General features: G+C 50.7%; 11 protein-coding genes across 11 annotated transcripts; 3 read left to right on the top strand and 8 right to left on the bottom strand.

The window, feature by feature from the left end:
• Window positions 1-18: 18 nt before the first annotated feature.
• On the bottom strand, window positions 19-5,380 carry BDV14DRAFT_170698 (putative RSC complex subunit (Sth1)). Its single transcript, XM_073768256.1, has 4 exons — window positions 4,812-5,380; window positions 4,471-4,663; window positions 723-4,414; window positions 19-672 (listed from the first exon to the last, which is right to left on the bottom strand). The coding sequence occupies exons 1-4, from the start codon at window positions 4,908-4,910 to the stop codon at window positions 472-474; spliced, it is 4,185 nt and encodes a 1,394-aa protein (XP_073629791.1). The 5' UTR covers window positions 4,911-5,380; the 3' UTR covers window positions 19-471.
• Window position 5,381: 1 nt separating this feature from the next.
• Window positions 5,382-7,640, bottom strand: BDV14DRAFT_170696 (BAR domain protein). The gene is made up of 5 exons (XM_073768255.1): window positions 7,141-7,640; window positions 6,900-7,067; window positions 6,723-6,838; window positions 6,395-6,675; window positions 5,382-6,343 (listed from the first exon to the last, which is right to left on the bottom strand). Exons 1-5 carry the CDS (start codon window positions 7,265-7,267, stop codon window positions 5,743-5,745), a joined length of 1,293 nt encoding a protein of 430 aa, XP_073629790.1. The 5' UTR covers window positions 7,268-7,640; the 3' UTR covers window positions 5,382-5,742.
• Window positions 7,641-7,743: 103 nt separating this feature from the next.
• Window positions 7,744-8,548, top strand: BDV14DRAFT_170694 (uncharacterized protein; the record flags this gene model as incomplete). The annotated part of the gene is made up of 1 exon (XM_073768254.1): window positions 7,744-8,548. A coding segment is annotated over exon 1 (221 nt), but the record flags the coding sequence as incomplete, so codon positions are not given.
• A 289-nt stretch (window positions 8,549-8,837) lies between these two features.
• mpt (putative DNA repair and transcription factor Ada) lies at window positions 8,838-10,095 on the bottom strand. The gene has a single exon (XM_073776618.1). The coding sequence runs from the start codon at window positions 9,852-9,854 to the stop codon at window positions 8,898-8,900; it is 957 nt and encodes a 318-aa protein (XP_073629788.1). The 5' UTR covers window positions 9,855-10,095; the 3' UTR covers window positions 8,838-8,897.
• A 584-nt stretch (window positions 10,096-10,679) lies between these two features.
• On the bottom strand, window positions 10,680-11,802 carry BDV14DRAFT_35523 (60S ribosomal protein uL2). Its single transcript, XM_073776619.1, has 4 exons — window positions 11,669-11,802; window positions 11,086-11,577; window positions 10,917-11,002; window positions 10,680-10,848 (listed from the first exon to the last, which is right to left on the bottom strand). The coding sequence occupies exons 1-4, from the start codon at window positions 11,715-11,717 to the stop codon at window positions 10,711-10,713; spliced, it is 765 nt and encodes a 254-aa protein (XP_073629787.1). The 5' UTR covers window positions 11,718-11,802; the 3' UTR covers window positions 10,680-10,710.
• A 1,197-nt stretch (window positions 11,803-12,999) lies between these two features.
• BDV14DRAFT_198632 (uncharacterized protein) lies at window positions 13,000-15,063 on the top strand (the record flags this gene model as incomplete). Its single annotated transcript, XM_073773004.1, has 5 exons — window positions 13,000-13,197; window positions 13,301-13,470; window positions 13,574-13,703; window positions 13,759-14,127; window positions 14,176-15,063. 5 exons carry the CDS (start codon window positions 13,000-13,002, stop codon window positions 15,061-15,063), a joined length of 1,755 nt encoding a protein of 584 aa, XP_073629786.1.
• A 356-nt stretch (window positions 15,064-15,419) lies between these two features.
• BDV14DRAFT_35447 (DUF1770 domain-containing protein) lies at window positions 15,420-16,429 on the bottom strand. The gene is made up of 3 exons (XM_073776617.1): window positions 15,949-16,429; window positions 15,663-15,854; window positions 15,420-15,594 (listed from the first exon to the last, which is right to left on the bottom strand). Exons 1-3 carry the CDS (start codon window positions 16,252-16,254, stop codon window positions 15,547-15,549), a joined length of 546 nt encoding a protein of 181 aa, XP_073629785.1. The 5' UTR covers window positions 16,255-16,429; the 3' UTR covers window positions 15,420-15,546.
• A 169-nt stretch (window positions 16,430-16,598) lies between these two features.
• On the top strand, window positions 16,599-17,939 carry BDV14DRAFT_198630 (adenosine kinase; the record flags this gene model as incomplete). The annotated part of the gene is made up of 6 exons (XM_073773003.1): window positions 16,599-16,650; window positions 16,712-16,727; window positions 16,777-16,927; window positions 16,984-17,663; window positions 17,720-17,833; window positions 17,897-17,939. The coding sequence occupies 6 exons, from the start codon at window positions 16,599-16,601 to the stop codon at window positions 17,937-17,939; spliced, it is 1,056 nt and encodes a 351-aa protein (XP_073629784.1).
• Window positions 17,940-18,866: 927 nt separating this feature from the next.
• Window positions 18,867-21,846, bottom strand: BDV14DRAFT_188744 (uncharacterized protein; the record flags this gene model as incomplete). The annotated part of the gene is made up of 7 exons (XM_073771112.1): window positions 18,867-19,898; window positions 19,958-20,505; window positions 20,557-21,147; window positions 21,207-21,384; window positions 21,446-21,572; window positions 21,646-21,732; window positions 21,818-21,846. The coding sequence occupies 7 exons, from the start codon at window positions 21,844-21,846 to the stop codon at window positions 18,867-18,869; spliced, it is 2,592 nt and encodes an 863-aa protein (XP_073629783.1).
• A 321-nt stretch (window positions 21,847-22,167) lies between these two features.
• Window positions 22,168-23,899, bottom strand: BDV14DRAFT_170686 (uncharacterized protein). The gene is made up of 4 exons (XM_073768253.1): window positions 23,244-23,899; window positions 23,047-23,136; window positions 22,358-22,989; window positions 22,168-22,308 (listed from the first exon to the last, which is right to left on the bottom strand). Exons 1-3 carry the CDS (start codon window positions 23,634-23,636, stop codon window positions 22,636-22,638), a joined length of 837 nt encoding a protein of 278 aa, XP_073629782.1. The 5' UTR covers window positions 23,637-23,899; the 3' UTR covers window positions 22,168-22,308; window positions 22,358-22,635.
• A 67-nt stretch (window positions 23,900-23,966) lies between these two features.
• Window positions 23,967-27,127, bottom strand: BDV14DRAFT_170685 (uncharacterized protein). The gene is made up of 3 exons (XM_073768252.1): window positions 26,965-27,127; window positions 26,835-26,889; window positions 23,967-26,766 (listed from the first exon to the last, which is right to left on the bottom strand). Exons 1-3 carry the CDS (start codon window positions 27,095-27,097, stop codon window positions 24,315-24,317), a joined length of 2,640 nt encoding a protein of 879 aa, XP_073629781.1. The 5' UTR covers window positions 27,098-27,127; the 3' UTR covers window positions 23,967-24,314.
• Window positions 27,128-27,945: the final 818 nt, after the last annotated feature.

Here is a 27,945-nt window from a genome sequence, read left to right as displayed (position 1 = left end):
TCGATCCATCAAGGAACACCGATGACTATGACGAATGATCTCAACGTTGATCTCTACCTACTAACTGTCCTCTCGAAATTTAATCATTCATTATCAAGTATTGCAATGCAAGGCCGAGAGACCAAACTCTTGGCCAGCACAAGTCTTCGAACAAGTACTCTGGATCTAAAGTCGCAAATGCAAAGCAAGAAAAAGCTCGCAAGCAAGAAGAAAAGAGCAGCTGGTACTAAAAAAGACATATTGGCAAAACCCTCTCTTTCGTCCTAGAAGAGAACAAAACATGACTGCGCCGTCAGCCTGCATTGCTCATCTGCCACCCAGTCACATAACGCCGCCGCCACAGAAAATATTGAAATACATGATTGAAGAGAACACTTCAGTAAAAATGTAAGAAACGTAGAATGTGCAAGTCGCTGCGAGATATCTTTAAAACAAAAAGTGCGTGTATCAACAAGGGTTCCAACTGCTGTTTCACTGATCTCCGCCCATACCAGGCATGGCGCCTCCGGCGTTGAACGTCAGTTTCAGCTTCGGCTGTCCTGGCGTGGCAGCTGCACTGGGCGTCTCGGTGCCAGCAGACATCGAGTAGTCATTTGCGACTGTTGACGAGTCATCGTTGGCGAACTGTGGGTGGGCCGCGGTTTCTTTGCTTAGCTCGGCCATGCATCGTGCCTGCAGAATATTAGCAAAGGGTCTTGGCAATCAAATCTACAATGGCTTACCTCAATGTCATTTGCATCTTGGAAAAGGATGCTACCGTCTTCGTTGTACGTGCGCGCATTGTTGCAAAGAAGGGTAATATCGCTCTTGAACTCGCGTAGGTTCTGATATTCTTCGCGGTTGATCTTTTTCTTGATGACATCCATAGCCATAGGAGTCTGAATGATCATGTAATAGTCAGGGTACTGCGACTTGGGAGGCGGCTTCATGAAAGGTTCGATAATGGCGCGTGTGACAGGCCCATCCTCGCTATCGGATTCCTCGGCGGGCAGCTCCTGTTCCATTTCCATCAAAGTTTGATAGACATTGTTGAGGATCTTTTGGAGGATAGCGCGATCATCTGGACTCAATGTCTCAACGGGCTTGGCTTGTCTACCCCTCTTGCGCTTGGGCTGAGGCGTCTCCTCTACCAGCTCCTCTGCTTTACGCTTCGTAGCAGGACCTCTGCGACCACGCTTCTTAGGCTGAGGCGTCTCGGAGTTCTCGCGGGATGGCTCGGGTGAAGACTCCTCACCCTTGCGGCCACGCTTGTCCTTATTTGTACGACGTTTCTCGACCCTTGCGTCTTTTCGAGCAATCGCTTCCTCGATAGTGTCGTCATCAGCATCAACCGCCATAAGCCACTGTTCTTCGGTAAGGCCATCATCATAGCGAGTAACCTTGCGCTCACGGGCACCGCGACCGGCCAACTCGATTTCGGTTGCCTCTTCCACAACCGGGTTCTCCTCAGTCATGTATATATCAGGAAGTTCGGCTTCACCCAGCAGTCGCGGAAGCTTGTTTCCGGGACCGTACGGGCTGGTTTTCTGTCGTTCTTTGTCCATGGCCTGGAAGATCTCGAGTTCTCCATCCGAACGAGCCATTATGTCGTTCAAATCGTCATCGTCCATTTCATCCTGATCACCAGTTGGTTCCGTACCATCGGCAGTTTCAAGCAGAGTACGCAAGAGAGCATCTCGTTCCTCGTTCGTTGACTTATTATCGAATTTACCTGCCTGGATAACCTTGCCATCCATGTCAAGCTTGAATTGGGCACGCTCAAGAATTTTCTCTTCGACAGAGTTGGATGTGATGAGACGCAGAATTCGCACTTCGTTCTTCTGGCCAATGCGATGAGCACGATCTTGAGCTTGGAGATCCTGGTGAGGGTTCCAATCTGAATCGAAAATAATGACAGTATCGGCCGTCTGCAAGTTAAGACCAAGACCACCAGCACGCGTCGAAAGCAAGAAACAGAAATAATCTGAGCCTGGAGCGTTGTACAGCTTCAGCAGATCTGAACGGTCATCAGACTTGGTAGAACCATCAAGACGCAAGTACTTCAACCCGCGGAGGCGCAAGAAATCCTCCATGATGTTCATGATCTGAGTCATTTGGAAGAACATCAGGACACGATGACCGGTTGCCTTGAATTTTGGAAGAATACGGTCCAACAACTCGAACTTTCCGGCGGTACGCCAGATCAGGTCGTTTGTGCCCCGTCCAGGGTTCACCTGGTCTTCCACTTGCTCGAAGACGAAGGGGTGGTTGCAAAGCTTCCGCAGCTGCATCAGCATGTTACTAAGACCACGCATTCCGACCTTGCCTCCTTTACCATCGCTAACAACCATCTTGTTGTGTGTAGCAAGCTGCTTGTTCAACTTGGCTTGCAGAGCAGAGAAGCGACATTTGATGACCCTCTCCTGCTTGTCTGGAAGGTCCTTCTCGACATCCTTCTTCAGACGTCTAAGCAAGAATGGTCGAAGAACCTTGTGCAAACGACGAATGACAAGCAGCTGTTCTTCTTCACTCAAGTCCATGCGATCTTGACCACCCGTGTTGGCGAACGGGGTGTTGAACCATTCATCAAACGATTTCACTGACTTGAAAATATTCGGCAGAACGAAGTTCAGCAGCGCCCACAGTTCGGGGAGGTTGTTTTGTAGCGGAGTACCAGTCAAAATCAATCGATAGCGGCTGGTATAGTACGTTGACAGAGTGCTACTCAGCTTGGACTGGGTGTTCTTCATACGGTGACCCTCATCGACAATCATGTGCGTCCACTTGATCTTGCTGAGGATTGGTCGATCCTTGATGATATACTCGTAAGTGGTCAACAGCACCTGGAAGTTACCCCAGCGGATATTTTGCTGCTGCTGTTTACGAGCATTTGGTGGTCCCTTGTAAACAATCCTTGAGACGGCCGGTGCCCACTTTTCGAACTCGAGGTTCCAGTTCGTGAGGGTACTCAGAGGGACAATGACCAAGAACGGGCCGTTGTTCCTCTTCCTCTCAATGATATATGTGATCAAACTAATAGTTTGAATTGTCTTGCCGAGACCCATCTCGTCGGCCAGAATACCGTTAAGATTGTTGTTGTATAGAGAAATCATCCATTGCAGACCTCTTATTTGATACTCCTTCAAGGTACCACCAACAAGAATGCTGGGTTGTTCGGTGACCTCTTCTCTGATACGATGAGCAACTGCGTAGTAGTCGATCTTTCCGCGGCGACCTTCGCCTTCCTCATCGCTGCCAGATGCGATCTCTTCATCCTCGTCTTCCTCGGCCTCAAGGTCTTCGCCATAGCGCTCGGCCAGGTTACGCTGTTGTGCCCTGACAGATGCAGCAAGCTGTTTGAGGAAGCCATCGGTCTGGTTCAGGAGATGGGAGATACGCGAGTCCTTGGCCTGACCCAAAAGCTTGAGGTACGTCTCTTCGTCGTTTGCCTTAAGAGCTTGAAGACGTTGCTTAGCCGTCCGCTCAACACGTCTCTGTTCTTCACGTTCCATGTGTTGATGATGCTGGATCATCATGCGGCCAAGCTTGGTTGTACGCGCCCGTTGTTCTGCGGCGGCGTTACGAAGGTCGATTCCGTGCTGGCGAATGGCCTCGAGGTGGCCTTCTTGCTTCTTCTTCTCCCTTGATTGGCGAGCATCGCGTTGCTGCTTCTCGAGGTTTTCTGTGATGCGAGCTTCGCGAAGTGTCTGCTTCTTCATACGTCGATGAGACGCACGATTGGCAGTCATGCCAAGGTTGTCGTAGTGAAACATCTCATTCTGAATTTGTTTGCGAAACTGTCTCTGCTTGGGGAGAAGGTTAAGCATTTTGTACTCAATCAGAGCCTTTAGCTTCAGAGCATCGTCGCCGGTGGCAGCATCGCTTTGGCTGGCGTTCCAAGCGCCGATATTGACTGGGAGCTCAGCTAGTTCCGCTTTCCGCGCATTGATGCGGTTGTAGAGAGCGATCTCCCGCTCCTCGCGCACCTGCTCCAGATCAATGCCGGAAGGCACGATAGCCGGGATACGCATGCGATGGGCGCGAGAAGAGTGATCGGTAAAGCTCACTGTCTTCGGAAGTATATCGTACGGTGATTGGAACCCATCATAAAACTCTCTGGCGTTTGAAATATCAGCAGCGATCGCAGCTTGCTCAGGTTTTCCTTGCGAAACGCTATCCAGAACATTCTCGGCGGCGGCGACGTTATCGGAAGGCTTGGTGGTCGGCATTTTCTTGGACATGAAGAGCTGTTGCTGGATGTTTCGTGGTATTTGGAGGTTCTTCGATAGCATCTTGAAAGCCATTATTTGATTTCGAAGGGTCTGCAACTGTTCTGCAGAGAAACTACCACTGGCAGCGACCGCCCCTTTCTGGGCATTTTGTTTGTCGACATTCTGGGCAGCGTTGTTGGCAGTAGCAGTGGAGTTTGAGCGACCTACGCGACGAATAATGGTAAGTATGAGTAAAGTGAATGCTGGAGGGTTTTCTTACTGTTGATGCCATTTGGCGCGGCAGGCTCCTGGGTAGCAGTACCATTCTGCTGCTGACGTTGAGCCTGCTGCTGAGCTAATTGTCGCTGCTTATTGAAGGCCGTTTGTCGCTGGACAGCTGCGAGTAGATTCTGAGCCTTAATGAATTCAGGGTCATCGTGGCGGATGCCTTGTTCCTGCATCTGCTTGTATTTCTATAATACAATTAGACATCGGCGACTTAGAGAGTCAAGCGATTGCATTTAATGAAGAAAAGACATAATTAAAATCAGGTGGGCGCAGTTGGGAAGGAGACCGTGGGATGAACTGTGAGCACAGAGGTGAGAATCAAGAACACCATACCTGATAGGTCTCCTGTATGTACTGCGGCGTTAAGTTGGCAGGCAGACCCGGATTGACGGGCGCCGCATTGGGGGCTGGGGCTGTCTGTAGAGACGTCATGGTTGAGCTGTTTATTGTCTATTCATAAGGATGGAAACACGTCCGGGGGGCGGTTATTATGCGACAGCGTCCTAGTGAGGGCGCGAGAGAAACACGTGGGAAAAGAGATTCGTCAGAGAAATTGAAGAATCGCGCGGAATAAGCGACAAAAAGCGCGAGTTCGCGGATGCTAAAGATCAATGAGTCTTTTATATCGATGAGTGCGACAAGTAGCGACCTGGATGTGGCCCTTGGCGATGGGTTCGTGATGTTTAGAGTGGTCCGGGGGAGGAGGGCGGTAGGCGATGAACAGTCGAATCGGCACGAAGGGAGGAAAGGGGAGGAAAACGCAATGTTGGGGTGGGGAGAATGACCCCAAAGGGAGGGTGGAAGTTGGGAAAAGCGCGTGGGAAGCCTGTCTTGATGAACTGGCGATGGAGGAGACGGGGCTTTCGCGTCTTTCCGTGCTGGTCGGCGGTGCTCACCCAGAGCCTGTTGCGAGGGAGGAGAAGAAGTTTGCCGTCCTAGCCATCACGTGAGGTTGGCTTGCTGACTCATCTGGGTCGCCGCGTTGGGAATAACCGGATGTAGCCGCCTTCACTCTACAAACTAGGTAGGCTCTCTTATAAAATTGACCACAGAGATACAATAATGGTGCGTAATTCGAAGTATGTTTGCCTGTGCTTTAATAAAACACCTTAACAATAATACACAATATGAATCCCCAAGCTGTTTCCCATTAAAACGCCTATCCTTCTGAAACTCGACTCGCCTGCGAGCGGAACAAAACGACCACAACCAAGCAATGGTACCAAACGGCCCATGTCCCAAACTATTTTTCGATATAGCAACCTCATACTTGAGCTGCGCTGATCATAGGACGCTTCATTGGAGGAGGAGGTGCAGGCTTCTTTGCGCGTGATGGAGGTGGCGGTGGGGGAGCTTTCTTGTGCGCGAAGCCGTTCAAGGTGCTAGAGCTGGTCCTTCGAGATACTGAGTTTCCAAATGGCGACTGGCGAGATTCTTGCCAGCCGTTGTCTGAGCCGCCAGACACACTTCCACTGTGGTATTCGACGTCCTCCGCCGGCTCTGGGACCACTCTACTTATCGGACGGGATTGAATGCTGTTTCTTCTCGAAACAAAGTTCTCGCTGTTTGCTCGAGATTGCCATTGTGCCGCAACAGGACTTTCATGGACTTGCCGCAATTGTGCAGGGCCTTCAAATGTAGGAGTGCGGTTGATTGCAGGGCGATGGGGCGAAGTGTCTTGTGCGTACGCCTTCCTCATGGGTGTCTCAACATAACTGTGGGTAGCGGACCGCATAACGGGGCGCGACTCAATGCCGTTGGTATGCTCCTCGTGCAGAGGTTCGAAACGGTCATGGTATGAATGAGCGGTGTTTGAACGAGAGCGAGTCCCACGATGGCCGCTTGGTGGTTGACTGGTCGGTTGCCTATCCTACGTTAGCCAGGATCATGGTCGGTATACCTGATTCAAAACTCACTCGTTGGACCACTCATTCTTCAAGCGGAGAAGAACTTCCCTACACTGCTCATGATAGTGCAACTGAGCTTCCAGAAACGCCTGCATATCCATGGTGTTTTCAGGCTCGGAGTGCTTTATGTCCAGCATCCTTCGGTGCACATCGTCGGTAGCTTCCTCAAATTTGACCTTCTGGGTCCGTAATTCCTCTTCGACGCGGAAATCTTCCCTTTTCGCTTTCTGCATCTTTGAGAGAGATGTGTCATAGGCCAGACGCCGGTTGTCGAGTTTCTTGCGAGCCGCCTATAGAACATTAGAGAGATACACCGAGCGGGGTAATATGGTCGTACCTGATAATCTTTCAACTGTGTCAAGGATCGCTCCAGCGACTCGAGCCAACTCGATGTCGCCTGTGCAATGTAGCTCTCTTGGATCCGAGCAAGGCGCTCCTCGGCCCTTCCGAACACTAAGATCAACAAAGTCAGAACACCAGGTCCACTTTTACCCGCACAAACATGACAGCTTACTAGTCAGGCAGCGTCCGTAATCATTGTTTGCATCGTAGTCCTCGCCATGGGTGATCATGGTACCACCGAGGTGAGCAACAGGCAGTGTCTTCTCCTTGTCATCGCCTTCGCTGCGTTTCGAGATCGATTTGACGTAGGCGCTCATGGACTTGTGGATACGATCGATGCCTAAAGATAGCGCGAAGATCAGTCTAGGCCCGACAAGCTTGATCTCGATGGCAATCTGCAGAATTTCGCTTACCTTCGTGGCGCACGACCATTTCGGTCTCGAGAGCTTTGAAGTCATCAGAGACATTTGTCTTGACTTCGCCGCCCATTCGCTCGCCGGCCCATTGTTTGAAGCGGTCGAATCGCTTGTTGACGTTCATATTGGATGGATGTTGTAGATGTAAGGATGAGGCTAAAATGTCCGGTGTGCGGCTGCGAGGAAGAATAAAAATGTCCAAGCGTAGATTGGGCTGCTCATATAAACCCGGATACGGGAGTCAAAACGAACGAACGAGTGTATCAAGTCCAGTCAAAGTGAATTGGCAAGGACTGATGTTTCGAGTGAAGGAGGGACGGGAGAGCCAAGTGTCGAAGAGTACTACTTCAGTAAGAGGCAGTTGATAAAGACGCAGAGGGAAGGAGAGAAAGAGAGAAAGTGAAAGGTGAGTGAGTAGGTTTGCGACACTTGGGGTGCCTGATCATTAATGAACAGTCCCACCTCAAGCTAAATGTAGCCTGGACTATCTCCGTATTACTTTTTAGGAATTATTATAGCGCCATTTTATTACGTCGGCTAGTCCACTAATTCAATAAGGAGTCTTGCAATTGTGACTTGAAATGTCCAAAAGCGCTTAGGGCAACGGTCGAGGAATGACAGACAGGAACAGCATGCCAATCGCAATCGTCCAGAAGCATCGCCGAAAACGCCACAGCGTCCCAATCGCTGCACCTCGCAGGGTCGGATTCTGGCGTCCACGAACAGGAAGGGGAGTTGTCGAGGCCCCTGTTACACCCATGTCGTTGGAAGGCAAACACCAAGAGATAAGCCGGGAAGGTAGTGCGGAGGCTGGTCCATCCATGGCGAACGTTAGGTAGAGAGCTCTACAAATTGGCTCGGACGGTCGTTGGCTGCGGGGACCACAGCCTTCGGTTGACAGACGGTAGCGTGTGCCTGAAACCTAGTGGATTGAAACATTCGACAGCTGGACAAATCGATCGTCCTGCTCTCCCCTCACTGTATCACTCGCTGGGTGTTTTTTGACTCGCCCAGGCCTCAAATCCGACACGCGTTTCTGATGTGGTGGGCCAACAGGTGGGCCAACCTTCAGTCCAGCCTTGATGTTCAGGAGCCCAGGGATTGAGTCTGTTTGCCACGATCTATTTACGGAACAAACCATAAATGCGATGAGTGAGGTGCGCGATGATCAAGTTGAAGATCAGTCGCTGTGGAGGGAGACACTGCATGGATCTCCTTCGTTGATGCGTCCCGAAACGTCACGGCGCAAATCAGTGTGAAGATCCCGGGGCCTCCTGGGTTTTCTGGAAGCGTTTCAGTGGATTACCGTATATTACGGTTATGGTGCCATACATCCCTGCAGTGTGGCGATTGTTACGTATTGCGGTTACCAGTCTTTGAATCTGGAACTTGTTTCAACTCCCCCATGCGCTGATGCTCATTGTTTCCTGAATGGCACAATTGGCTGTTTCTTTTCTGGGCAACAATGGCCCATCTTTCTATGTAGTTAATTTGGGGGGCCACATTATGCCTTCTGGTCAAAAGGGAGCCTGTCGTACCTCGGTTGGGGTATGTTTAGCGCTTTACTATGCAGTATATATATCTATTTGTTGCACTTTCGTCCTTCAAAGCAGTTTGATGTTCCACGGTTTTTGACGAGGGCAGAGACCCTCGTCCATCTGCATATGCCAATTTTCCCAGCGCCATGGACGAATATAATTACATACCCATTAGATTATGTACAACATGAACCAGGACCAGCCTGACACCAGCGCTTAAACACCAACAAATAGCAAGCTCGAGTCATCAGAAACCCCAGAACCAGGTGAATCTGAACCAAACACTAACCCCGGAGCCCCTGTCAGCGGATCTAATTTCGGACCCTGGCCAGAAGCAAGTTCAGCCTCCGCGGCTATCAGGGCGTCAAAGTCGTTCCACAAGAGATTGTCGTCGATATTATTGACATCAATATCAGCGCCAACAGGCCCAGGCCCCGAACCAGAATCCCAATTCACCTCGTTCTCTTTCGCCAACCAGGCGTCGAAATCGGTATATGGTTCAAGGTCTTTAGGCTGAAACTGGAGGTTGCCCGAACTCCAGTCATGTACACCATCCAGGCTGGGGTTCTCGTTCAAGCTCAGGTCTGAAGTACTATACTCAAACATTACCCCACTCCCCTTGTCAGTCTGAACCTCAACCTCAACCTCACCACCCAAACTCCTATTATTATACTCCCTCAAAGCCCCGGCCATATATACCCCCGGCGTAACCCCCATAACCTTCTTAAAGACCCTATGAAAGTGACTCGCCGTCAACCCCGCCTCCCCCGCCAACCTACCCAATGTCGGCCTCCTCCCCATCTCAATGTCCTTCTTAATCGTCCCCACAGCCCTCTGCACAACAAGCACCTGCAGGTTCACAAGTGGCTTCAATGTCTCCGGCTTACACCGTTTGCAAGCCCGAAACCCTGCGCGCTCTGCCTGCGCCGGTGTATCGTAGAATTCGATATTTGCGCGGCGGGCAAGACGGGCCGCGCAGGAGGGGCGGCAATAGATTTTTGTAGTGAGGACGGCGTAAATGAATCTTGCAGAGGGGTCGCGGGTTACGACGGCTTGCCAGCGGAGGGCGGTGGATTGGGAGGGTGCTGATGACTTGGGTGTTGGTATGGGGACCGGAGGGTTTGTGATATGGCGGCCGGGTTGCTGGGGAGTGGGTGCTGGAGTTGGTGTCATATTGGCAGAACAGAAAGCGACAAGTATCGATCAGACCGCATGGTAGATGGCGGGAGATCAAGGGCGTAGGGTTCGTATTTATTCCATTCTAGAGTTGACCTCGAGCTATGGTCTGGTCCGGCGTCATCAATACCGGAAAGCGACGTTGATTGGTCACTTTGAGAACAATGTAAAAAAATCCCGGGGATCCAGATTCCGGCTCCTGCACTGCACAAAGGGAAGATAGAAGAGATGGTGAATGCCTAGGCTGTGCTAATGCTTTCTATGGCCATTATCGAACTGAACGTATATGATTTATTCTGTAGGAAATGCAGTGCGTAGACTCAGGTTTCTTGTAGACCGGGAATATATTGATGGCACACGAATCAGCGTATTACTAGTAGCACACGAGAAGTGTCAAGAGTGCGACTACAAACAGAACCTTTTAAGACTTGAGCGGATGCAAGTTGCCTTGGTAGAGCAGGGGAGCAATTAAAAGTCTACATGGCCATTACATCGCAAAACACTAAGTGGTGCAATCGGAAGGCCAAGTTGGACGTCAAAACCGTCAGAGACGATATCCGATCGCCTAAAATACGTCCAGAAGCCATAGGTGACAGGCCAAAGATTTTTCATGACCATGATCGTCTCTATAGCCCCCAGCTGAAAGCAGTAATCCATGTACCGCACTCTACCCAAAGACATCGAAGAATTCATGATCCCAATGAACCCAAATGCTTTTAATCGTTAATGAAATTGTTTGGTGGCCACAACCTTGATTGACTAAGGACGCGTCCGCAGTCGCCTAAGTACATATGTCTCATAGCAAAAAGCCTTTTCAACCCGTCACAAAGAAAAACTCCATAAGATATCACGTTTAATCCTTGGTCTTCTGGGTACCACGGAGCAGACCGGTTCTCCGGGCGGCAATAAGACCGGCTTTTTGACCATGGGCGGCGTAGCGGGAGATGGTCGAAGCCTTACCAATGTGCTGGTGGTTACCACCACCGTGAGGCTGGGGAAGAAAAATATGTCAGAACTGAAATTCATGCTCAAGTCGAGGGCTGTAGAAGTGAGCCTTACGTGATCAACGGGGTTCATGGCAACACCACGAGTCTTGGGCCAGCTGTTGCGCTTGACAGCGAACTTGTGCTTGGCACGAGAAGCCTCTGTAGAAATTTGTTAGCAACTGTATTCCGCCTACTTTCCCAGCCTGCCTCGGCTGTGAAATTTTGTATTCCGGATAACATACTCAGGAGAGGCTTGTCGGTACGACCACCACCAGCGACGATACCAACCATACCACGGGCAGTGTTCTTGATGACCTTCTTGGCACCAGAGGGGAGCTTGACACGGGTCTTGCCCTCGTCGGGGTTGTGGCCGATGACGGTAACGTAGTTTCCGGAGGTACGGCCAAGAGCACCACGGTCACCAGCCTTCTCCTCGACGTTGGAGATGACGGTACCTTCGGGGACGGAGGCGAGGGGAAGGATGTTGCCGACGGTCAGAGTGGCGTTCTTTCCGGCGTAGATGAATTGACCGGTGTACATGCCCTCGTTGGCGATGAAGGTCTCGGTGATGTGCTTGAACTTGTAGGGATGACGGAACTGGACCTTAGCGAGGGGAGCACCACGACCAGCATCGTGGATGATCTCCTTCACAACACCGCGGGTGTATCCATGACGCTCGGCGTAGTCGAGGACACGGAACTGGGCAGGGGCCTTGTTGAGACGGGTGTGAGCCGCTGAAAGAGAAGTTTTATCAGCATTTTGATCCCTTTCCTAAATATCGCACAGTCGTCGTCTGGCGATGATTTCCAACGCGGTCGCACTCACTGAAAATAGAGCCACGGCCCTTCCTCTGGTTGCGGATCACACGACCCATGGCGACTTTCTATTGCGAACCTGGAGGTTAGTACTTGAAAGAAAGATCGCCAGCGATGGTGGTTGGGAAGTCGTCGTACCTCAAGATGTTTGGCTTGACGGGTTGTAACTTGAGAATTCGAGATCGGAGAGGGCTTTGTGGGTTAGGGCCAAAGGTCGCTACAGAATGCTCTAACCTGGTTGGGATTAGTGGCTTGGCACTGACCTCCTGGTCACCTCCACTCCTTCTGCACGCGCAAGTCCGACTTGACGAAGTCCACAGGCATACTTACTCTGGTCGTTGGCAACGAGAAACTATTCTGCGTTATGTTCTTGAATTTGATTCATTCGAATACGACCTAATGCTAGGGCTATTTGATAGTTGTCTGAAAATGCCTGCTTCAGCGCCAAACATCCCTTGTCGCTCCCCTACAAAGCCATAGCGCGTTGAGGCGTCGTCCATCAACGGCATAAATACTCCTATCGAGGTCTTGGTATCAGACGCTGGTCGTGGCCGGTCCTCTGATCCAGAATGCTTTGTTGTTTTCACTTGAAAATCATAAGCTAACATGATTTAGCAGTATGTTGAGAGAAACCTCACTTATTAAGGTTGAACTACCTGCCGTGCCCATGAGGACTCTTTGGTTTCGTTCAGTGACGAGTAAGGCGTTTTGGATCCATTCGTGGACCTAGAAAGTCAAAAATCGCACATCCTCGCAAAAGGACATCAAAGAGCTCGCTACTAGCGATTGGAAGTGTGCCCACTGAGTACTTTCTGCTCTTAGTCGATGTGTGCATGTTTTCCATTGAAGATGTCTTGGACTGCATTCGTTGTTATCGAACCATCGCGTTTGGCTTGGTTATTTTTCTGGGCTTTCGCGCGGTTATCTTCCTCTCTTAAGTGTTGTCCTCAAGTGTTGTCCAAGCAGAGGCAGCTTGCCATTCAGGACTCGTCAACTCGGAACTTGGTCCTCTACTTGCTTGCTCCTGAAATTCAGCTCGCGCGGCATTATGCTCCGGTCTTGTCAAGAAAACGCGCAGGGCCTTCCTAGATTTCTATCAAATCCAATATATGAATTTCATTATCATACTGTACCCTCAAGTAGTCACCAAGAATGCGTAGGCTTGATTGTGCGCTGATCATGACTCGATCTGGGCTGTCATCTCATTGGAGCCAACCGCGTAGAAGCCGCGTTTGAAGCTGGGGAGTAGCGCAGGTGAACGAACTTCCTTGCGACGCGGACCTGGTTCACCCACTTTTCCCTCCGCCACCACCTCCGCGTCCCAGCGCAATCACGTCCAAAATGTCCCTCTCCGATTCCGATCTCTCTTCATTATCATCGGCGCCTCCTTCAGATGAGGAGCCGACGCCCATGGCTCTCGATGAGCCCGTGGGCATTACCAAGTACTTTCAGAAGAAGAAGCAGTCCGAAACTCCGCCACCGAAGCGAGCTCCATCACCACCTCACGAATATGTATTGGCCGATAATCCGGACATTGCAGTAAGTTATCTTGCTACTGGGAACATGTTTTAGCTTCAAATTGCCTACTGGACGCGTTGCGTGGGTGTTTGGTGGATTTGATTGCTGATGTCGCAACTCTTAGTTCATTGTAATGTTCCGCGCGCGTTTCCACGAAGTGTTTCCGCGATCAACACCACACTTTGGACCACAGGATGTCGAGCGAGGCGTGGCCGAATCGCCGCCTGGGGATCATATTGAAAGGCTACTATGTGCATTTCTCGGACTGGTCTTGAACAGGAAGAAGGATGTCGAGTAAGCTACCATCTACATTTCGCGTCACACAGGGCCGGGCAACCACTTTTGCAGGTCAATACCTGTTGATACTCGTTACTGACAATTCAATTCTTCTGCGCAGACGGAATCACTATACTCGCCCGTTAGAAGAAGCTATCCAAACGCATTCTGCTCAGTGGCCGAAAGCATGGGAAGGTAAGAACCCCCTACATGGGGGCCGGAACTTTGCATCAATGTCACCCGAAGAGCGCGTACGTGATCGTCTTACTCTCGGTAACGGACGGACACAGTGCTAATACATAACAGCTACAATTACTGAAGTCGCTGATTTTGTGGTCCCTCTCGTCCTCCGACGCCGTTCAAGCAAAGATCAAGGAGTCCTATAAGCAAGCGCGCCACGAAGACGATTTGAACCAACCTCTCTCTGTACAACCTTGGGGACGTGATAGTCTAAAGCGCCGATACTGGCTTATTGAAGGGCTTGACGACACCCATTTCCGACTCTATCGTGAGAGTAATCCTGCATTGAAGAACGTTACATGGTTCAGCGTAGCTGGGACTATACCGGAATTGCAGGGGATTGCAGACAAGTTAGAAGAGGAGAAGGGTACAAACTCAAAGAAATTGAGTGAGAGGATAAGGAATTCTATCCCTCGATTCGAGGGCTCCGAGGAGGTAAGATGCTCATGATTTATCACTATGGACATTGACTAACAGAATAAGAAACGGAAACGCCGCGATTATCGCATCGCTCGCAAAGCTGCATTTACCCGACCCGAGCCCGGGTTTTCGCTATATGAAGGCCGCACTCGCGGCAAACGGCAAAAGTATACATACTCTGACGACGAGGACATCTTCTCTGATGGCTTGCCACCGCCGACTCGACGATCAGGACGCAATGCCTCTGGTGTCTCAACACCCGCAGAACCCACAGGGCCCAGATTCAGTGCCAGCGGACGACAAATTCGTTCGCGCGCTGGGGGTATGTACGGCGAGAGCCTGCTTACTGGACAGCGCGAGGATGAGGATGCCGCTGAGGGAGATGATTCGGAAAGACGAACAAGGAATCGTGGTAGTCGGGTCAATGGCTATACTGATTACGGTCTGGAAGATGGCGATGCAGAGTCAAATGGCGGGCAATCGAGCGAGAATGAATGGCAAGGTGCCGACGAAGATGATGAGAACGAATTTGAGGGCGATGACGAGGAAGAAGCTAGTGGAGATGAATTGATGGCCAACGGCGAACCCCCAAGCCTCGTCGTGCAGCTTCGATATAACAGAGAGGGCGACAAAAACGAGCCTAAAGAGCAGTCGGCTGGGAAATCAGCAGAAACAGCTCCCCAAGATCAGAAATCGGCAGTCGTTGAACAACCGATCCCTGCTGCTGAATCGCAACCTACGAGTGCGCCAGAGCCAGCTGTCTCAGCTCCCACTGGGGTTTCAGATACAACACCAGAAGTTCCTTCTGGTTTGAAGGCGGAGTCTGCTCCTGGTGCAGCGCCTGTTGATGCAGCTGCACCGGCCGTGAAGGAGGAGACGAAACAAGCCGTCGATGGCTCCGCAGGTACTGCTGCACCTCCAGCACAACCAGCCGGTGAACCGGCCCAATAAGTCTGGTTTCGGTCGCATAATCACAGAAGTCTTGTAATACTTAGACTTATCTACTATGGAATATGGTGTTCTGGAATGGATTGTCGAGGCGCAATGGGATGTATGGTTAGACTTGTGGTGTCTAGAGAAGCTTGTGAGCATATGGGTATCATTGTGATCTTGATGTCAAAAAGATGGGCTCTGCAGGCTGAAAGTCCAATAAAGGTCATCATGTTCAAGCAACAAGACATTTCTAGCCATATTATGTTTAGTTAATTTAGAATGGGCAGAGTCAGCGCCAGGCTGAAGGGAAGCTGTGCTCTTGACTATTTGTACAATAATTTGTTCCGACCACCTCCGAAGTATCCTCCGGAGTATAGCAGGCTGTCGCAGTATATCAACAAAAACTAAAGAACCATTTATATCCTCTTAACGCCATCAATGCAAGCACAACAAAACCCACCATAACAGTTGATCCATTTCTTATACAGGAATCAAAGATCTTTAATCGGAACCGGCATTAGAGAACTGCGCCGTATAGAACTGTAGAAACTCCGTCAGGTCAGCGTTTGTCAAGTCAACTAACGAACATAGTCATTTATAATAGCGGTAACACATACGTCTTCGACCTGCGCAGCGGCCGTCGAGTTCTTTGGTCTCAGAGGAGGCAAATGCCAGTTGTTGACTTCGTACCACCATCTCCTGATCCTGCTGCCCAGCGTTTGTCCGCTAAGAGACGCATTGCGGTTCCAGAAGCGCCAGCCCGAAAGCGCGAGCGTCCATAGTGTGCCTTGAATCAACGGGAGGAAGACCTAGATGGAGGTTTAGTCAGATGTAAATCTTTTGGACTTCTTCACGCTTCGAATTTTTTAATCTGCGCAGAGAGAGTTGTAAAAGTCCACGAACCTGGTCTCGAATGGTAATCCACGCGACTCGGCCCCATGTATCCGCGCCTCGTATACTAGCAAGATAGCTCTGCTCGAACCGAAGATCAGGTAGCGGGGGAATAGTCTGGCTCCGGTGTCGCGGCTGCAGTATTCTATGTTGGTCGACTAGGTCCGAGGGGATGCTGTCAGCATCGGAAGGCGTAAGCTCGACGGCGGGCTTCTTCTCGGAGATTGTGGCCGGGGGGTTGATGTCTGAATGGGACGGCTCCTTGTTGATGGAGGCTGTCTGGATGGTCTCAGCGGCCTGAATGGCGGGGTCTGACATTTTTGCGACAATGAAATAAAGCGATATATGAGGTTCTGTTGCTGGTTGGTTTCAGCCTTCAAATCATCGATAATCCGACAGACACCCGAGCACGGGATGACGATGATGTTGTGCTGACACCCAGAGCCAATCAGAGGCGTTGTATGGGGAGGACATCTGTAGCCTTGTCCTTCAGGTGTCCATATGGTGCCCCTCCATTCGGTCAATTCTGTAGGCCAAACTTCCGAAGTTTAGATCAGCTCTCTCCCCACCTTTTCTCTTCTGACATTTCTCCTCTCTGTTTATTCTTCTCTCTATACCTTATTCTTCACCAGTCCAAGCTTTACCATACCCATTGAATCATCATGGCTGCTGCTCAAGGCTACCCTCTTCTCTGCTTGGAGAACCCCCTCCTCGGTGCGTCCATACTTCCGTAGAGTCCAATTGAGTTTAACGACTTGCTGACACCTTTCTATAGATATCCAGGCTGTCGGGTATGCTCGACCACCTATTCCTGCTATAAGTGAAGCTAATAAATAACAGCGATGCTGCCCTCCTCGAGAAGTACGGCCTCAAGGCCAACGATGCTATCCTCGCTGAGGACAAGCACATGGGCCTCTACGATGAGCTGCTCCAGAAGGATGCTAAGCTGATTGCTGGTGGTGCCGCCCAGAACACTGCCCGTGGTGCTCAGGTATTTCCCGGGTCTTCCTTATCTTCCGCTACGGATACTGATGATTTCCGCTCTAGTACATCCTCCCCGAGAACTCCACCCTCTACATTGGCTGCATCGGCAAGGACAAGTTCGGCGAGACCCTCCAGGAGGCCTGCAAGAAGGCCGGTGTTCACACCGAGTACCGCATCGATGAGAACCAGCCCACCGGCAAGTGCGGTGTCATCATCACCGACAACAACCGCAGCATGTGCACCCACCTTGCCGCCGCCAACGAGTACAAGATCGAGCACCTCAAACAGCCTCACATCTGGTCCCTCGTCGAGAAGGCCCAGTTCTACTACGTCGGTGGTTACCACTTAACCGTCTGCGTCCCCGCCATCCAGGCCCTGGGTGAGGAGGCTGCTGCTAAGAACAAGGTCTTCATGCTCTCTATCTCCGCTCCCTTCATCGCCCAGTTCTTCAAGGACCAGCTTGACAGTGTCCTCCCTTACACCGACTACACCTTCTGCAACGAGACTGAGGCCATTGCTTACGCTGAGAGCCACGAATGGGGCACCACCGACATCGTTGAGATCGCCAAGAAGCTCGCTCAGCTCCCTAAGAAGAACACCAGCCGCCCCCGTGTTGCTGTCGTGACCCAGGGTACTCTGCCCACTGTCACTGCTACCGTCGGTGCCAACGGCGAGGTCGAGGTCAAGGAGTTCCCCGTCCGTGAGATCTCCAAGGATGCTATCAACGACACCAACGGTGCTGGGTAAGCAAGCCATCATCTCTCTTATGCCAGGCACATTCTCTGACCAGTACCTCCAGTGACGCCTTCGCCGGTGGTTTCGCCGCCGGTGTCGTCCAGGGCAAGACCCTCGAGGAGAGCATCGACCTCGGCCAGTGGCTCGCCAAGCTCAGCATTCAAGAGCTGGGACCTTCGTAAGCATACCCTTACCTACCCTCTTCCAACATTCAAGCAAGCCCCAGCTAACAAACCCATAGCTTCCCCTTCCCCAAGCGAACCTACACCCCCGAACGCTCATAAAGGCCTCCTTCAGCCGCCCTCGGGCTCTAAAATTTTGATTTCAACGTGCACGATTTAGGATTTCAACCTTCTATACCCATCCCATACTATATTGTCCTTGACTTAACGTCTAGACCTGGCGCTTTTCAACCATTCGCTACCGTATACCTTTTTACCTTGATGGAAACTTGATAGACGGGACAGGCAGGATTTGCAGAGTAGGCGTTTTCAACAACGATTTAATGAACCTTTATTTTTACCTAGTATCTTTCTTCTTTGTCCGGTTGCTGGATATCTTACATCTATGAGAGATATCTCACGACCATCAAGTTATCCATATATCACATGAGCTACAATGCATACTTTGGATTATGGTCTTGGAAACAAGTAATTTCCTTGATCATTATCTACCTGCCAACAGCTAACGGCGTGAGACTAGAGCTAGCCGGTTTAGAGGGGTGAGATAATGAGCTTGATGAGTCGCTAGAGGCCTTCCAGACCTGGGCTAGAAAGACCTGTCCCACCCGCCACCTAATGCCAAACCTCAAGTCGAAAACAGCAACACACAGAAAGCATTGAACAGAATGAATGAGAAAAGCTCATTTCGATCGAATATCATGATAATATCAAGAACCCCATCCTGACGCAAAAGCGAAAGGAAATCTTCTGGCATACGATATCGGCACGGTCGAAGCGTCCGGCGTGAACTGCTGTGCTACGGCCGGCGATACTGGGTTTAATACAGACGCGTACGATATTGCGTGAGGGGTTCCTTGAATGCGATGGACATGTCCAGAATCGCAGGGCTTCACTAGTCAGCTCCGATTCCCGCAGATTACCAACTGCGTCATTACCCTTCCAGGCGACATTGTAGCAGGTCCGAAATCATACATAAGGTCTTGGAGGATCAAACGTGTTCTTCATGAACCACGACTCCAACAAGGAGACTCAGCCACCGTTTTCAAGGCGAGGAGATTGGCCTATGGCACCGAACGGAGCCGATGACATCTTGCGACCACTGCCGGGTGCGGGGCTCGAAAAACCAGTGCCCGAACTGGCGATGAAAGCGTTGTTGGCCCAGGAACTGTTGGGAAATCCACTTGATATCGGCTGGCTAGCAAGCCCCAAGCCCCCAGGTTGCGGGAAACTCTGCTGCGAGAACGGACTAGCGCTCGCGGTGGCACCGTTCCGGTCCCATGAGCTAGAGAGACGTTGAGGATACATCTGTGCGGCTAGCATTGGAGAGATGAGGCCATGTCCATTGAGAGCATTGCCCTCTATCTGACTCTGTGCAAGAAGGTTCTGACGGAGCATCGTTTCATCTCTCATGGCCTCCTGCGGCGCATATTGAAGACTCGGGTTGCTGAAATTCCTGGGTGTCATCGGTGACTGATTCTGCGGCCCGAAACCTGGTGGTGTACGAGGGGACGAAATGCCACGAAGGCCAGGAGAGAGGTTACCAGTGTTCCAGATGTTGGGGACCCCTGGCGTATACAGATGATAAGAAGAGGGCAACTGATCCAATGCAGCATGATAGTTAGTCGTAGGAGGCCCGAGTCCAGGTGGAGAGAGAGGGGTATGGCGAGCCGGACTGTCGTTTCTTATTGTTGTGTTGGGATTTGGGTCGTATGTTCGTGCCGGTCTTGTATTCATGCCGGTGGAGAAAGCTAGTTGGTTAGAGACGGCAGGAGCGTTTTCGTAAGTATCAGATTCGATTAAGCGTTCCACACCCTCGACTATGCCGTGCATATTGACTGACATGGCAATCGATGCTGACTGGGAGCCCTCGAATGCACTTCTGGAGTCCGCTTGGTAATTGGCTTCCTGTCTGACCTGCTGGATGTCCTCTCGATCAATGCTTGCTGCAGAGAGCGAATGGTGATGAGCTGAAGGGCTGGCGAAGAACTGCGATGGAAGACCGTCTTCTTTGTAGATGAACGTTTTCTTATCCTCGTCGTCAACAAGTTCGATGGGAATTTTCTGATCAAGTTAGTAAATATTCGGAGAATTGTGGTAATCAATAATCGGCCTCATCATACCTTGCCCACGACTAGATCTAGGCCGTCAATGACAAACTCGCGAATTCGATAGAGCATTTCAATGTTGGGATGGTTCCTTTCGACGCCCGGGTCATTGATTGAGGGTTTTTGTAGACCATTCGCATTCAGATATCTCCGGGACGTAGAACCTTTGCTAAGCGGCATGAAGCAAAGCGTCTCTTCGTCTTCTTCAAGGAGGTAATCCACCTCCGGTAGATTAGGCACGTCGAAAGTGGAGGCTAGCAGGGTGAGTGTGTTTGCATAGCTTTTCCAAAACTCGGTAAGCTGAACTGCGAGCGGAGTGTCCTTTTCTTTGTAGGCAACAAGGTAGTTGTTGACGGTCAATAGCCACGAACTATAGTTTCGAAGAGCTGGCAAAATCCGACGGGCAACAACAGTAACCTTGTCGGCCCCGAGTCTGACGTCTTTATTATTTGGATCTTCGACGGCGAAGCGTTCGATTTCAGCTAGGAGGATCTGAAGAAGAGTGAAATATGTTTTGACATTGATTCGCTGGAAGAAGAGGCGTGCATTGGACACCGACTCTTCTTTTAACTGAATTAGAGAGAAGGTGCAGGAATGAGGGACAGAAAACTTACCCTCGGATCGAGTACGAGAGAATTCCTCCGCTGCAATGTTGATCAAGCAGAACTTCTGTAAAGTACCCTCCAAAGAGCGTTCTTTGAGGTCCACTGCCAATTGATTCAAGACCTCACTCTCAAGCTCATCATGCTCAGGGAAGTCTACTCCTCTGTAACATTGCGCATGGAGATAGACGAACCAAGGGGCCAAAGACCTGCCGGGAATACCGGCATCTTCAGGTTGAATCAGCTCTCGCTTTGCCCAAAGACCCATTACCTTTCTAAACTCGATTTCGAGGTTGCCCTTGGCAGTAGGATAAGGTTCCTGAGCTGAGAGGGCCCTGTAAAGATGGTAGGTAGCTCTCAGATGGTTTGCGTCGGCCAAGGCGATAACAGCTAACTGGTTATGCGACGCACCAGAGGCAGGGTAGATAACGGTGGCGAGATCATAATAGCCAATTGCCGGGCCCCAATTACGCTCTTTCGTAACTAATTCGGTTTCGCGGTAACGAGAAAGATCTCCTAGGCGAATGAGCGTAGCATGGCATGACAGCAGAATGTGCTTCCGAAGAGATGGAAGGGGTCGAATAAGAGGCGCGGCGGACATATCTAAGTTGCAGTGTTAGTGCCTAGACAGGCAGTCGCGAAGAAGCCAAGTGAATGCTCACTATCAAAGTTGAACTTGCGCGCAACCTTCTCCAAGTCTGGAATGCCTCCAAAGTGGGACGCCAATTGTTGGATGTAACCACGATAGAACCTCTGGCTCGACTTTATGAACTCCAAATAGTGTTTTTCAAGCTTCCTTCTCTCAACCGGCTTTTTCTTCTTTCCGTTGTCTTCGCGGAACTTATAATGCGGTCCAGGCGTTAGAAAGCGGTAAGTGCGACGGGATAGGGAATCGACTTACGCGAGAGAGCAGTTTGCGAAAACGAGTGTTGAGCTTGAGGTGCGCATCCCAGAGGCGACCTTCGATGTCTGTTGCGCGGGCGGCCTCGAAGTCTAGGAGGATAGCATTCTGGCATGCGTTGCGGAATCTGCGACCAAGAACGGAGGGATTAGCATAACTGCGCGCAACAAACGGTACGATATAACAGTGAGGGCACGAACTCGGATATGTGGTGGGAGATCTCGGCAAACGTGGGCTCTTTCTCGGCGAGGTTGTTCAGCAGCTGTTTTTCGATGTCGAGCGCAGACCTGGGATGCCTCAGTGTCAGTTTCATGTGTTACTACATTTCGTCTTGCCAAAGGTGCAATGAACTGCAGAAACGAGGATACTGACTGCCACGCATTTCCGAAAGTGAATGCCATGCTAGCGGAGCACAGCACAAAATCGCCTATGGCCTATGGCACCCCACTGCTTGCTTCGCCCGTCAGATGGCTGGCTGGAAGTCTGCGGGCGACAGGATCAATAAACGATCCATCAGTGATAATCCAAAGGCGGCAAAAGACAACAGAGGCTGAATCTCCAGGCAGGCGTCAATTGCGCGCAGCTATGGTAGACGGTCGCAACAAAGAAGGGCCTTGGTCGTCGACCGAAGAGGAAAACACAGCGAGCGAGAGGCGGAGGTAGAGACCACCGCAGGTAGAAAATCCCCCGTCGGATCGGAGTACTTTGGTGGAATGTGAAGCCACAACGTTGATTGGCCGGGCACGTGCTGTGGCTAGGTCAGCGCCCGGAATCGGTCTTCCGTCTTTGTATGGACAATGCTGAACACAATGCCTTGAAGACAAACACGAAAGGCCATAATTTTGAATCTATGGAGTAGAAGAAGGTTCAGTTTCTCACACAATGCCCAGTCAGGATCTGACCGACTATAGCAGCAATGAGTCCTTGCAGACTCGGATGTTGGGCAGAGACCTGCTGGAAAACTCATAAACAGTGTACAGGGGCTTTTTTGCTGCAATAGCTGAATTCAAGCCTGAGCAGCTCGGGGCTTTCTAATGGAACAAGACACAATTTAAAGGGTCTTTATCCTGTCCCCAAAAAAAAGGACTCTATAATGATATCCCAGGTTCTAAAAGTCTATCCAGATCATGCCAACATAAACGCCATTGCTCCCAAAGCAAGCCATATCAAACTCAAGAAGATCACCATCATCAATTTTTCCCTCCATCAAGCGCTCCAGAAGCCCCTGCTTTCCGTGCTCCCTGGATTCTGGCATGCCTCGTAACGCTAATAGGCACAAACCTCAACGCAGACATAGACTTCTCCAGGTCCGCCATTTCCGCATCCGCCGTTCCAACCTCAGGTCCAGGCGCAGAATCAGCCGCAGAAGGTGAAGTAGACTCCGGAATATCCATCGAAACAGACGTCTGCCGATACCTTAACCTTCCCTCCTTCGGCGAGGAAGGCGTACTAGATAGCCTGCGCCGATGCGTCTGCGCTCCGCTAGATCTCAGCATACTTGCTTGCTTGTCGATGCCATCGTTTACGATGTAGAAGTTGTAGCTCTGGTTGATGTTAGATGTATGTATTCCTGGTATGGGTTTAGGGTGGTCTTCGAGTACCTTAGGAAACATGTGTTTGTCAATCAAATGCATCCTCCTCTTCTGAGGCGTCGAGCACTTCCTTTCGCAATCTTCTACAAAACATCCATACTGCATGCGTATCTCACAGTCAGCACGCCCCTTTATAAGCAAGCTTCCAATTCTAGATAGATAGAAGAGAAGAAAAGGTAGGTAAGTATATGCAAGTAAAAACATACCGTCTTCTCCCCCCTCCCCCTCCTAGCCGCAACAAGCGAATCATGATTCTCCTCAATATGCAAATTCAGAAATAGATCCGTCGGGAAGTTCCCCCCGCACTGCGTACACCGGTTCACGTGCGACTGGCGATAGTGCACCTCGTAGTCATCGTAGCTGGTGAAGGTGAGGGGGTGAGTGTGGGGTGGGAGTGTGCAGCGCATGACTTCGTGCTCCTTGAAATTGGAGGTTGAAGTAGATAATGGATCCGGGAGATGGAATTTGGGGGAGGGAGCTGCGGCGGATGGAAATGTATATGTTGGGTCTGACTCTGAAGCTGATGGGGAGAGGGAGCGTGATCTTGACCTTGGCCTTGACCGACTTTCTGGGGGTGGGGATCTGGAGCGTTTGGACATTATGCGGGGGCGTGGATCGGTGCCTTGGAAACTAAGCTTGATTCGATAAATATGCTGAATTGAATAAGTATGGCTTCACTTTTCCAGTGTAGTTTGACAAGTCGATATATTTCTGTGCAGGGGCCACACAGATTACTTAGGTCGCGGATCGCGCCAAGACAACCGATAACACTCTAGGAAGGGTGGAAGACACCATACTACCGACAGCTATATAGCTTCATCTATATTTTCTATAATCTTCCCTAATCCAAGTCAAACTTCTGAGAGATCTTGGATCATTTACTTGTGGAAGGAACCAGGGTGATATGACGAACAATAAGCCAGATTCATTTGAGACTCGTAGAATAAAAATGAAATGAACAAGAAGACTCGTCCCTCATCCAATCTTGAATAAGGAAAGAGACATAAACGTAGACCCACAGTAAGCCTTGAACTCATGACAACCCATCATTAACCACCGACCGACCGGCGCCGCGCAAAGAATAAGGAGTATATACACGAAGACGAAATAAAGAGATAAAAGCAAGGGTATAAGCCAACATTGTTTATCAAGACGCCTTGTCTGGCGAACTTTTATAGGAACAGTATGATCGTCATTACTGCTCAATAGCTCCTCTGGCTGATAAAACCGACCTCTGACGATGACAGGAATAAAGCAGATGGACTAGCGAACGGCTGTCAAATTTGAGCTTCCAAAAGGTCGGCATAAGCATCTAAGCTTGACCCGACTAGGTCGACAATTGCCCAGCTGGTGTTTCCCTTGAATGTCCGAGCCCAGACGCGGACAATGGCAACGCTGAGTTGCTTGGCCTTGTAAGGGTTGGCGATGAAATCAAAGTCAGGCGCGCCTGCGGGATCAACGGCCATATCCGTCTCGTCCATCATACTCTTGATCCATAAGAGCAGCTTCCTTTCGTGCTCGGATAGCCTTTGCTCGGCCTGCGTTACTGGGATAGAAAGAAGCCATCGGCTTAGCAGAAAGGCGCACTCCAAGCTGCAGAGTGAATGCTGAATGCTCCAAAAGAAAGAATGAGTCCTTGCAACGAAATCTATACCCAGGCGTACCGGGATTGAGAGTGCGTGTGCAGAATGTAGGAGGGCCATAATGAGGCGAGGACTTCGCGCGATGGGCGGTGATTCATTAAGCGCCCTAGCGATTTGAACCGGGTCCTGAGTCACGAGGCGGCGACAAGGTCCAAGGTCAACGTGCAACCTGATATAGGCAAGCCCTAATAGGGCCGTGGACGTGAATGCGATGGGACCAGCAGGATTTTGGGGGTCAATGCTTGACTCTGGCGTGCGCTTCCAGAGTGCTTTCCATGACCCCAAGGAGTTATCCAGGACATTCAAGTCATCTGGTCGTAAGCTCGTCCCATGAAGGCTGGGGGCTGATAGACAAAGTTGGCGGGCAAAAAATATCTGTTGGATAAGCGCATGGATCAAGATATAATTGCCCAGAGGTGAGATGGGAGCAGTGTTCGTGATATTTGCCTTGTAGAACAGTTTCGCGAAAGCGTCCTGAAAAGAGACTTCAGAACCATGACGAGTACGCAGAACGCGACGCCACTGGGCGGCATTGTTTGCTTTCCAGATATCATGCGAGCAAGGCATATTCAATTTGAGCTCTGCGTTCAGAATCAATGGAGGAATGTTGTACATGATTGAATGAAGGTTGAAGAAGCAGTAGACAATAAGTTTCGTGCGTCTGTTGCATTCTCGCCCAACCCAATCTTCCCAATTATTGGGGTCCACACCAACGCTTGATTCAGTCAGACCATGTTCCCGAACCAGCCGGGCCAGCGTGCTTTGTAGAGACAGAATTTCACGTAGAAGCTCAGGATGTCTTTCCCAAGAAGCAAATATCGTCAGCAGCAAGAAGGTCTTAATCACCTCCATGTGGGCATTCGAGTCTTCAGGATTGTGGCCGGAAGGATCGACAGGATATAGGACATAAGGCTGGTGTTGATGAGATTGGTAGGGGCTGTTGGAGGTAGCAGATGATCCACGAGATTCATGGAAGCCTGAAGATGGTGATAGGAAGTTCCATGTCGGTACATGTACCTGCTTACTATCTCTCCTTCGCAAGCGCTCTAGCAGGATTGCCTTTGCAGCATGGAAAAGGTCGATTCCTCGGCTGTTCTCGAAGCGGTAGTGAGACCCCGCCGCTGCCAATGCAAGAGTGAGCTCGGGCGAGCATTTTGCGATCGACAAAGTTGGGACATGAATGAAGGGGAGGTGCTCATGCAGGCCATTAATGTAACCAGCAAAGAAACGAGAGAGGGCATGTCTTGAGGGTGGAACAAAGCCCTTGGGAAGGATATAGGAGAATTCCTCCAGCTTTGAAACAAACACCTGACGGTCGGCGCTGGATATATCCCAAGCTGGCCGTGGTCCTTCGTCACCAAATCCCAGACGGTCATCCACATCGTGGGCTTCCGGCTGAAGCGAGGGTAAACGAGAACCAAAATTAGAAAATGACGGAGGTTCATCGACAGCTGTCCTCGAGTCACTCATCAACTCGGTACCTAACCTTGAAGCTTCGCGAACTGGAGGTTTGGAATCCATTGGAAGGCTGGTAGGTAGTAAGGGATCTTCTACGCTTGAGAAAACGCCAGAGTCCCAGTCAGAGGAAAGGCCGACGCTTTCCAAGAAGACCGTAAAGTCTTGAACTGGATCACCTAGATCGGCAAGATCCAGAATGGAAGGTTCAACGCCATAATTATCGGTGATTCCTCTTTCCGGGACATGGGATAACGGCGGCGGCGGTGGTGGTGGAATATTCTGCGACGGCTTCCGAAGACTATCAAGACTCTCTTGTTGTCCCTCAAGAGCAACATGACTTGCCGCGTGGGACAAGAGATTTAGATCATAGCCCCATGACGGGTTGAAATGGGTTGTTTCCACGATTGGAGGAGGCTGAATTTGGACTTCGGGAGGAGGTTGAGGAGGAACTGCTTGAGCCTGAAGCGGAATGGCATCGGCTAGCTCTAGCATTCGAGATTCATGGTGTGGAGGCTGGACGATCGATGAAGGTGTCTGAGAGACATCGTGGTTGGTATGGTTTCGATTCTCTCGATTGGCTGCCGCCTCGGCTGGATGGACTAGGCGCTCATGTCGTACAAGTAGATCGCTTTTCGAAGGCAGAACACGATTTATTAGTGCGATTCGGGTGAACCGGAAGTGCGATTGATGACTTACCTCCTAGCAAAGGACTTTGAGCATATATCACACGAGAAAGGCTTCTCCTTGGTATCTGAAATGACAGGTTAGCCGAGATATCAGACAAAGACCATATGTCTTCCTAAGGGCAGAATCAGGGTTACTCAACGGGTGCGGAGGTGGCGCTGGAGGTGCTCTAGACGGGCAAAAGACCTATTGCAGTATTCGCAGGAGAGTGATTTCCGATGGGCGGTAGTGGACTTCTTCCTCACTTTCCCCGAATTCGATCTCTCATCGTCCATGGCGAACAGCCTTGGGGTAAGAGCATGTCTTTCGGATGGACTCTGGCGCGGGGAAAGGAAAATACTGTGGGGGGTGAGGGGGTGCCACGTGATCGCCGGATACAGTATTCATGGATGCCTGAGGCACTCAAGGATCGCTCACCCCAGCGACGACTACGAGACCCGATGAACAACTATAGACATGCCATTGGATGGTGATGCTCTTCCATACAAGCTGCAGACTGCCATTCAAAACTTAGGAAAGTAGATAAGCGGGGAGCGCCTGGCATCTGCAGCCTACCGCACACCGACCAGAGTCGGGACCTGAGTGTCTCTTGGAGAAATCTACGGATACATATAGTGCACCATGCATGATGGCATTCGCTCTCATCCCCACCTGTGCGGAGACCTTGTAAACCCGATCAGATTCTCTGCAAGATAATGAATGTTGACACGCACGCCGTACTCTTGAATGGAGGCAGAATGCTTGTATAGAGGGCACAATTTGTTTCTCCTCACCAGATCACTAAATTTGAGGAGAAGGATCTTTCTCCAACATCCCGCCGTCCTTACCTCTGCTCGGCTGTCCTGAACAATAATCATGCGGTCTCCCACCTGCATGGCTTCTGCAGGACTCTGCTGCTGCTCGCCTAGAAAAGCCTGACGGCAAGCTGCTGACTCGTGCTCCGATATAAAATGAGATTGTGCCCCATAATTCCTGCGCCCGATGCCCATAACAGCATCGATTCCGCTCGCACAACTCACAATCGTGGCCTGTGGGGGTCCAAGACTTACCAGCGAATTCAGGAACACCGAAGAAACTTGGTCTGCTCACTTGCTCTGGCTCAGGCCCAAATCCCCCCTTACTC

The sequence above is a fragment of the Aspergillus stella-maris genome, assembly GCF_047715825.1.
Source record: "Aspergillus stella-maris strain CBS 113639 unplaced genomic scaffold BDV14scaffold_17, whole genome shotgun sequence".
Classification (NCBI taxonomy): Eukaryota; Fungi; Ascomycota; class Eurotiomycetes; order Eurotiales; family Aspergillaceae; genus Aspergillus; species Aspergillus stella-maris.
This window is presented reverse-complemented; position numbering and strand designations above follow the sequence as displayed.

What these genes read in the sequence shown, in the direction of transcription:
- BDV14DRAFT_35447 (XM_073776617.1), bottom strand. Translation starts at nt 16,254, where the DNA reads ATGTCAGACCCCGCCATTCAGGCCGCTGAGACCATCCAGACAGCCTCC. An exon ending in GGATTACCATTCGAGACCAG is followed by an intron (nt 15,855 to 15,948) that starts GTTCGTGGACTT and finishes ACCTCCATCTAG; the next exon opens with GTCTTCCTCCCGTTGATTCA. An exon ending in CCGCTGCGCAGGTCGAAGAC is followed by an intron (nt 15,595 to 15,662) that starts GTATGTGTTACC and finishes GACCTGACGGAG; the next exon opens with TTTCTACAGTTCTATACGGC.
- mpt (XM_073776618.1), bottom strand. Translation starts at nt 9,854, where the DNA reads ATGACACCAACTCCAGCACCCACTCCCCAGCAACCCGGCCGCCATATC.
- BDV14DRAFT_170698 (XM_073768256.1), bottom strand. Translation starts at nt 4,910, where the DNA reads ATGACGTCTCTACAGACAGCCCCAGCCCCCAATGCGGCGCCCGTCAAT. An exon ending in CGCGCCAAATGGCATCAACA is followed by an intron (nt 4,415 to 4,470) that starts GTAAGAAAACCC and finishes TTCGTCGCGTAG; the next exon opens with GTCGCTCAAACTCCACTGCT. An exon ending in AAGATGCAAATGACATTGAG is followed by an intron (nt 673 to 722) that starts GTAAGCCATTGT and finishes AATATTCTGCAG; the next exon opens with GCACGATGCATGGCCGAGCT.
- BDV14DRAFT_170696 (XM_073768255.1), bottom strand. Translation starts at nt 7,267, where the DNA reads ATGAACGTCAACAAGCGATTCGACCGCTTCAAACAATGGGCCGGCGAG. An exon ending in AATGGTCGTGCGCCACGAAG is followed by an intron (nt 7,068 to 7,140) that starts GTAAGCGAAATT and finishes CGCTATCTTTAG; the next exon opens with GCATCGATCGTATCCACAAG. An exon ending in AAGAATGAGTGGTCCAACGA is followed by an intron (nt 6,344 to 6,394) that starts GTGAGTTTTGAA and finishes AACGTAGGATAG; the next exon opens with GCAACCGACCAGTCAACCAC.
- BDV14DRAFT_170685 (XM_073768252.1), bottom strand. Translation starts at nt 27,097, where the DNA reads ATGGACGATGAGAGATCGAATTCGGGGAAAGTGAGGAAGAAGTCCACT. An exon ending in CCAGCGCCACCTCCGCACCC is followed by an intron (nt 26,890 to 26,964) that starts GTTGAGTAACCC and finishes CTGTCATTTCAG; the next exon opens with ATACCAAGGAGAAGCCTTTC. An exon ending in TCAAAGTCCTTTGCTAGGAG is followed by an intron (nt 26,767 to 26,834) that starts GTAAGTCATCAA and finishes GCCTTCGAAAAG; the next exon opens with CGATCTACTTGTACGACATG.
- BDV14DRAFT_170686 (XM_073768253.1), bottom strand. Translation starts at nt 23,636, where the DNA reads ATGTCCAAACGCTCCAGATCCCCACCCCCAGAAAGTCGGTCAAGGCCA. An exon ending in GGGGGAGGGGGGAGAAGACG is followed by an intron (nt 23,137 to 23,243) that starts GTATGTTTTTAC and finishes ATACGCATGCAG; the next exon opens with TATGGATGTTTTGTAGAAGA. An exon ending in ACAAACACATGTTTCCTAAG is followed by an intron (nt 22,990 to 23,046) that starts GTACTCGAAGAC and finishes AACATCAACCAG; the next exon opens with AGCTACAACTTCTACATCGT.
- BDV14DRAFT_35523 (XM_073776619.1), bottom strand. Translation starts at nt 11,717, where the DNA reads ATGGGTCGTGTGATCCGCAACCAGAGGAAGGGCCGTGGCTCTATTTTC. An exon ending in GGGCCGTGGCTCTATTTTCA is followed by an intron (nt 11,578 to 11,668) that starts GTGAGTGCGACC and finishes CTTCTCTTTCAG; the next exon opens with CGGCTCACACCCGTCTCAAC. An exon ending in CCATGAACCCCGTTGATCAC is followed by an intron (nt 10,849 to 10,916) that starts GTAAGGCTCACT and finishes TTTCTTCCCCAG; the next exon opens with CCTCACGGTGGTGGTAACCA.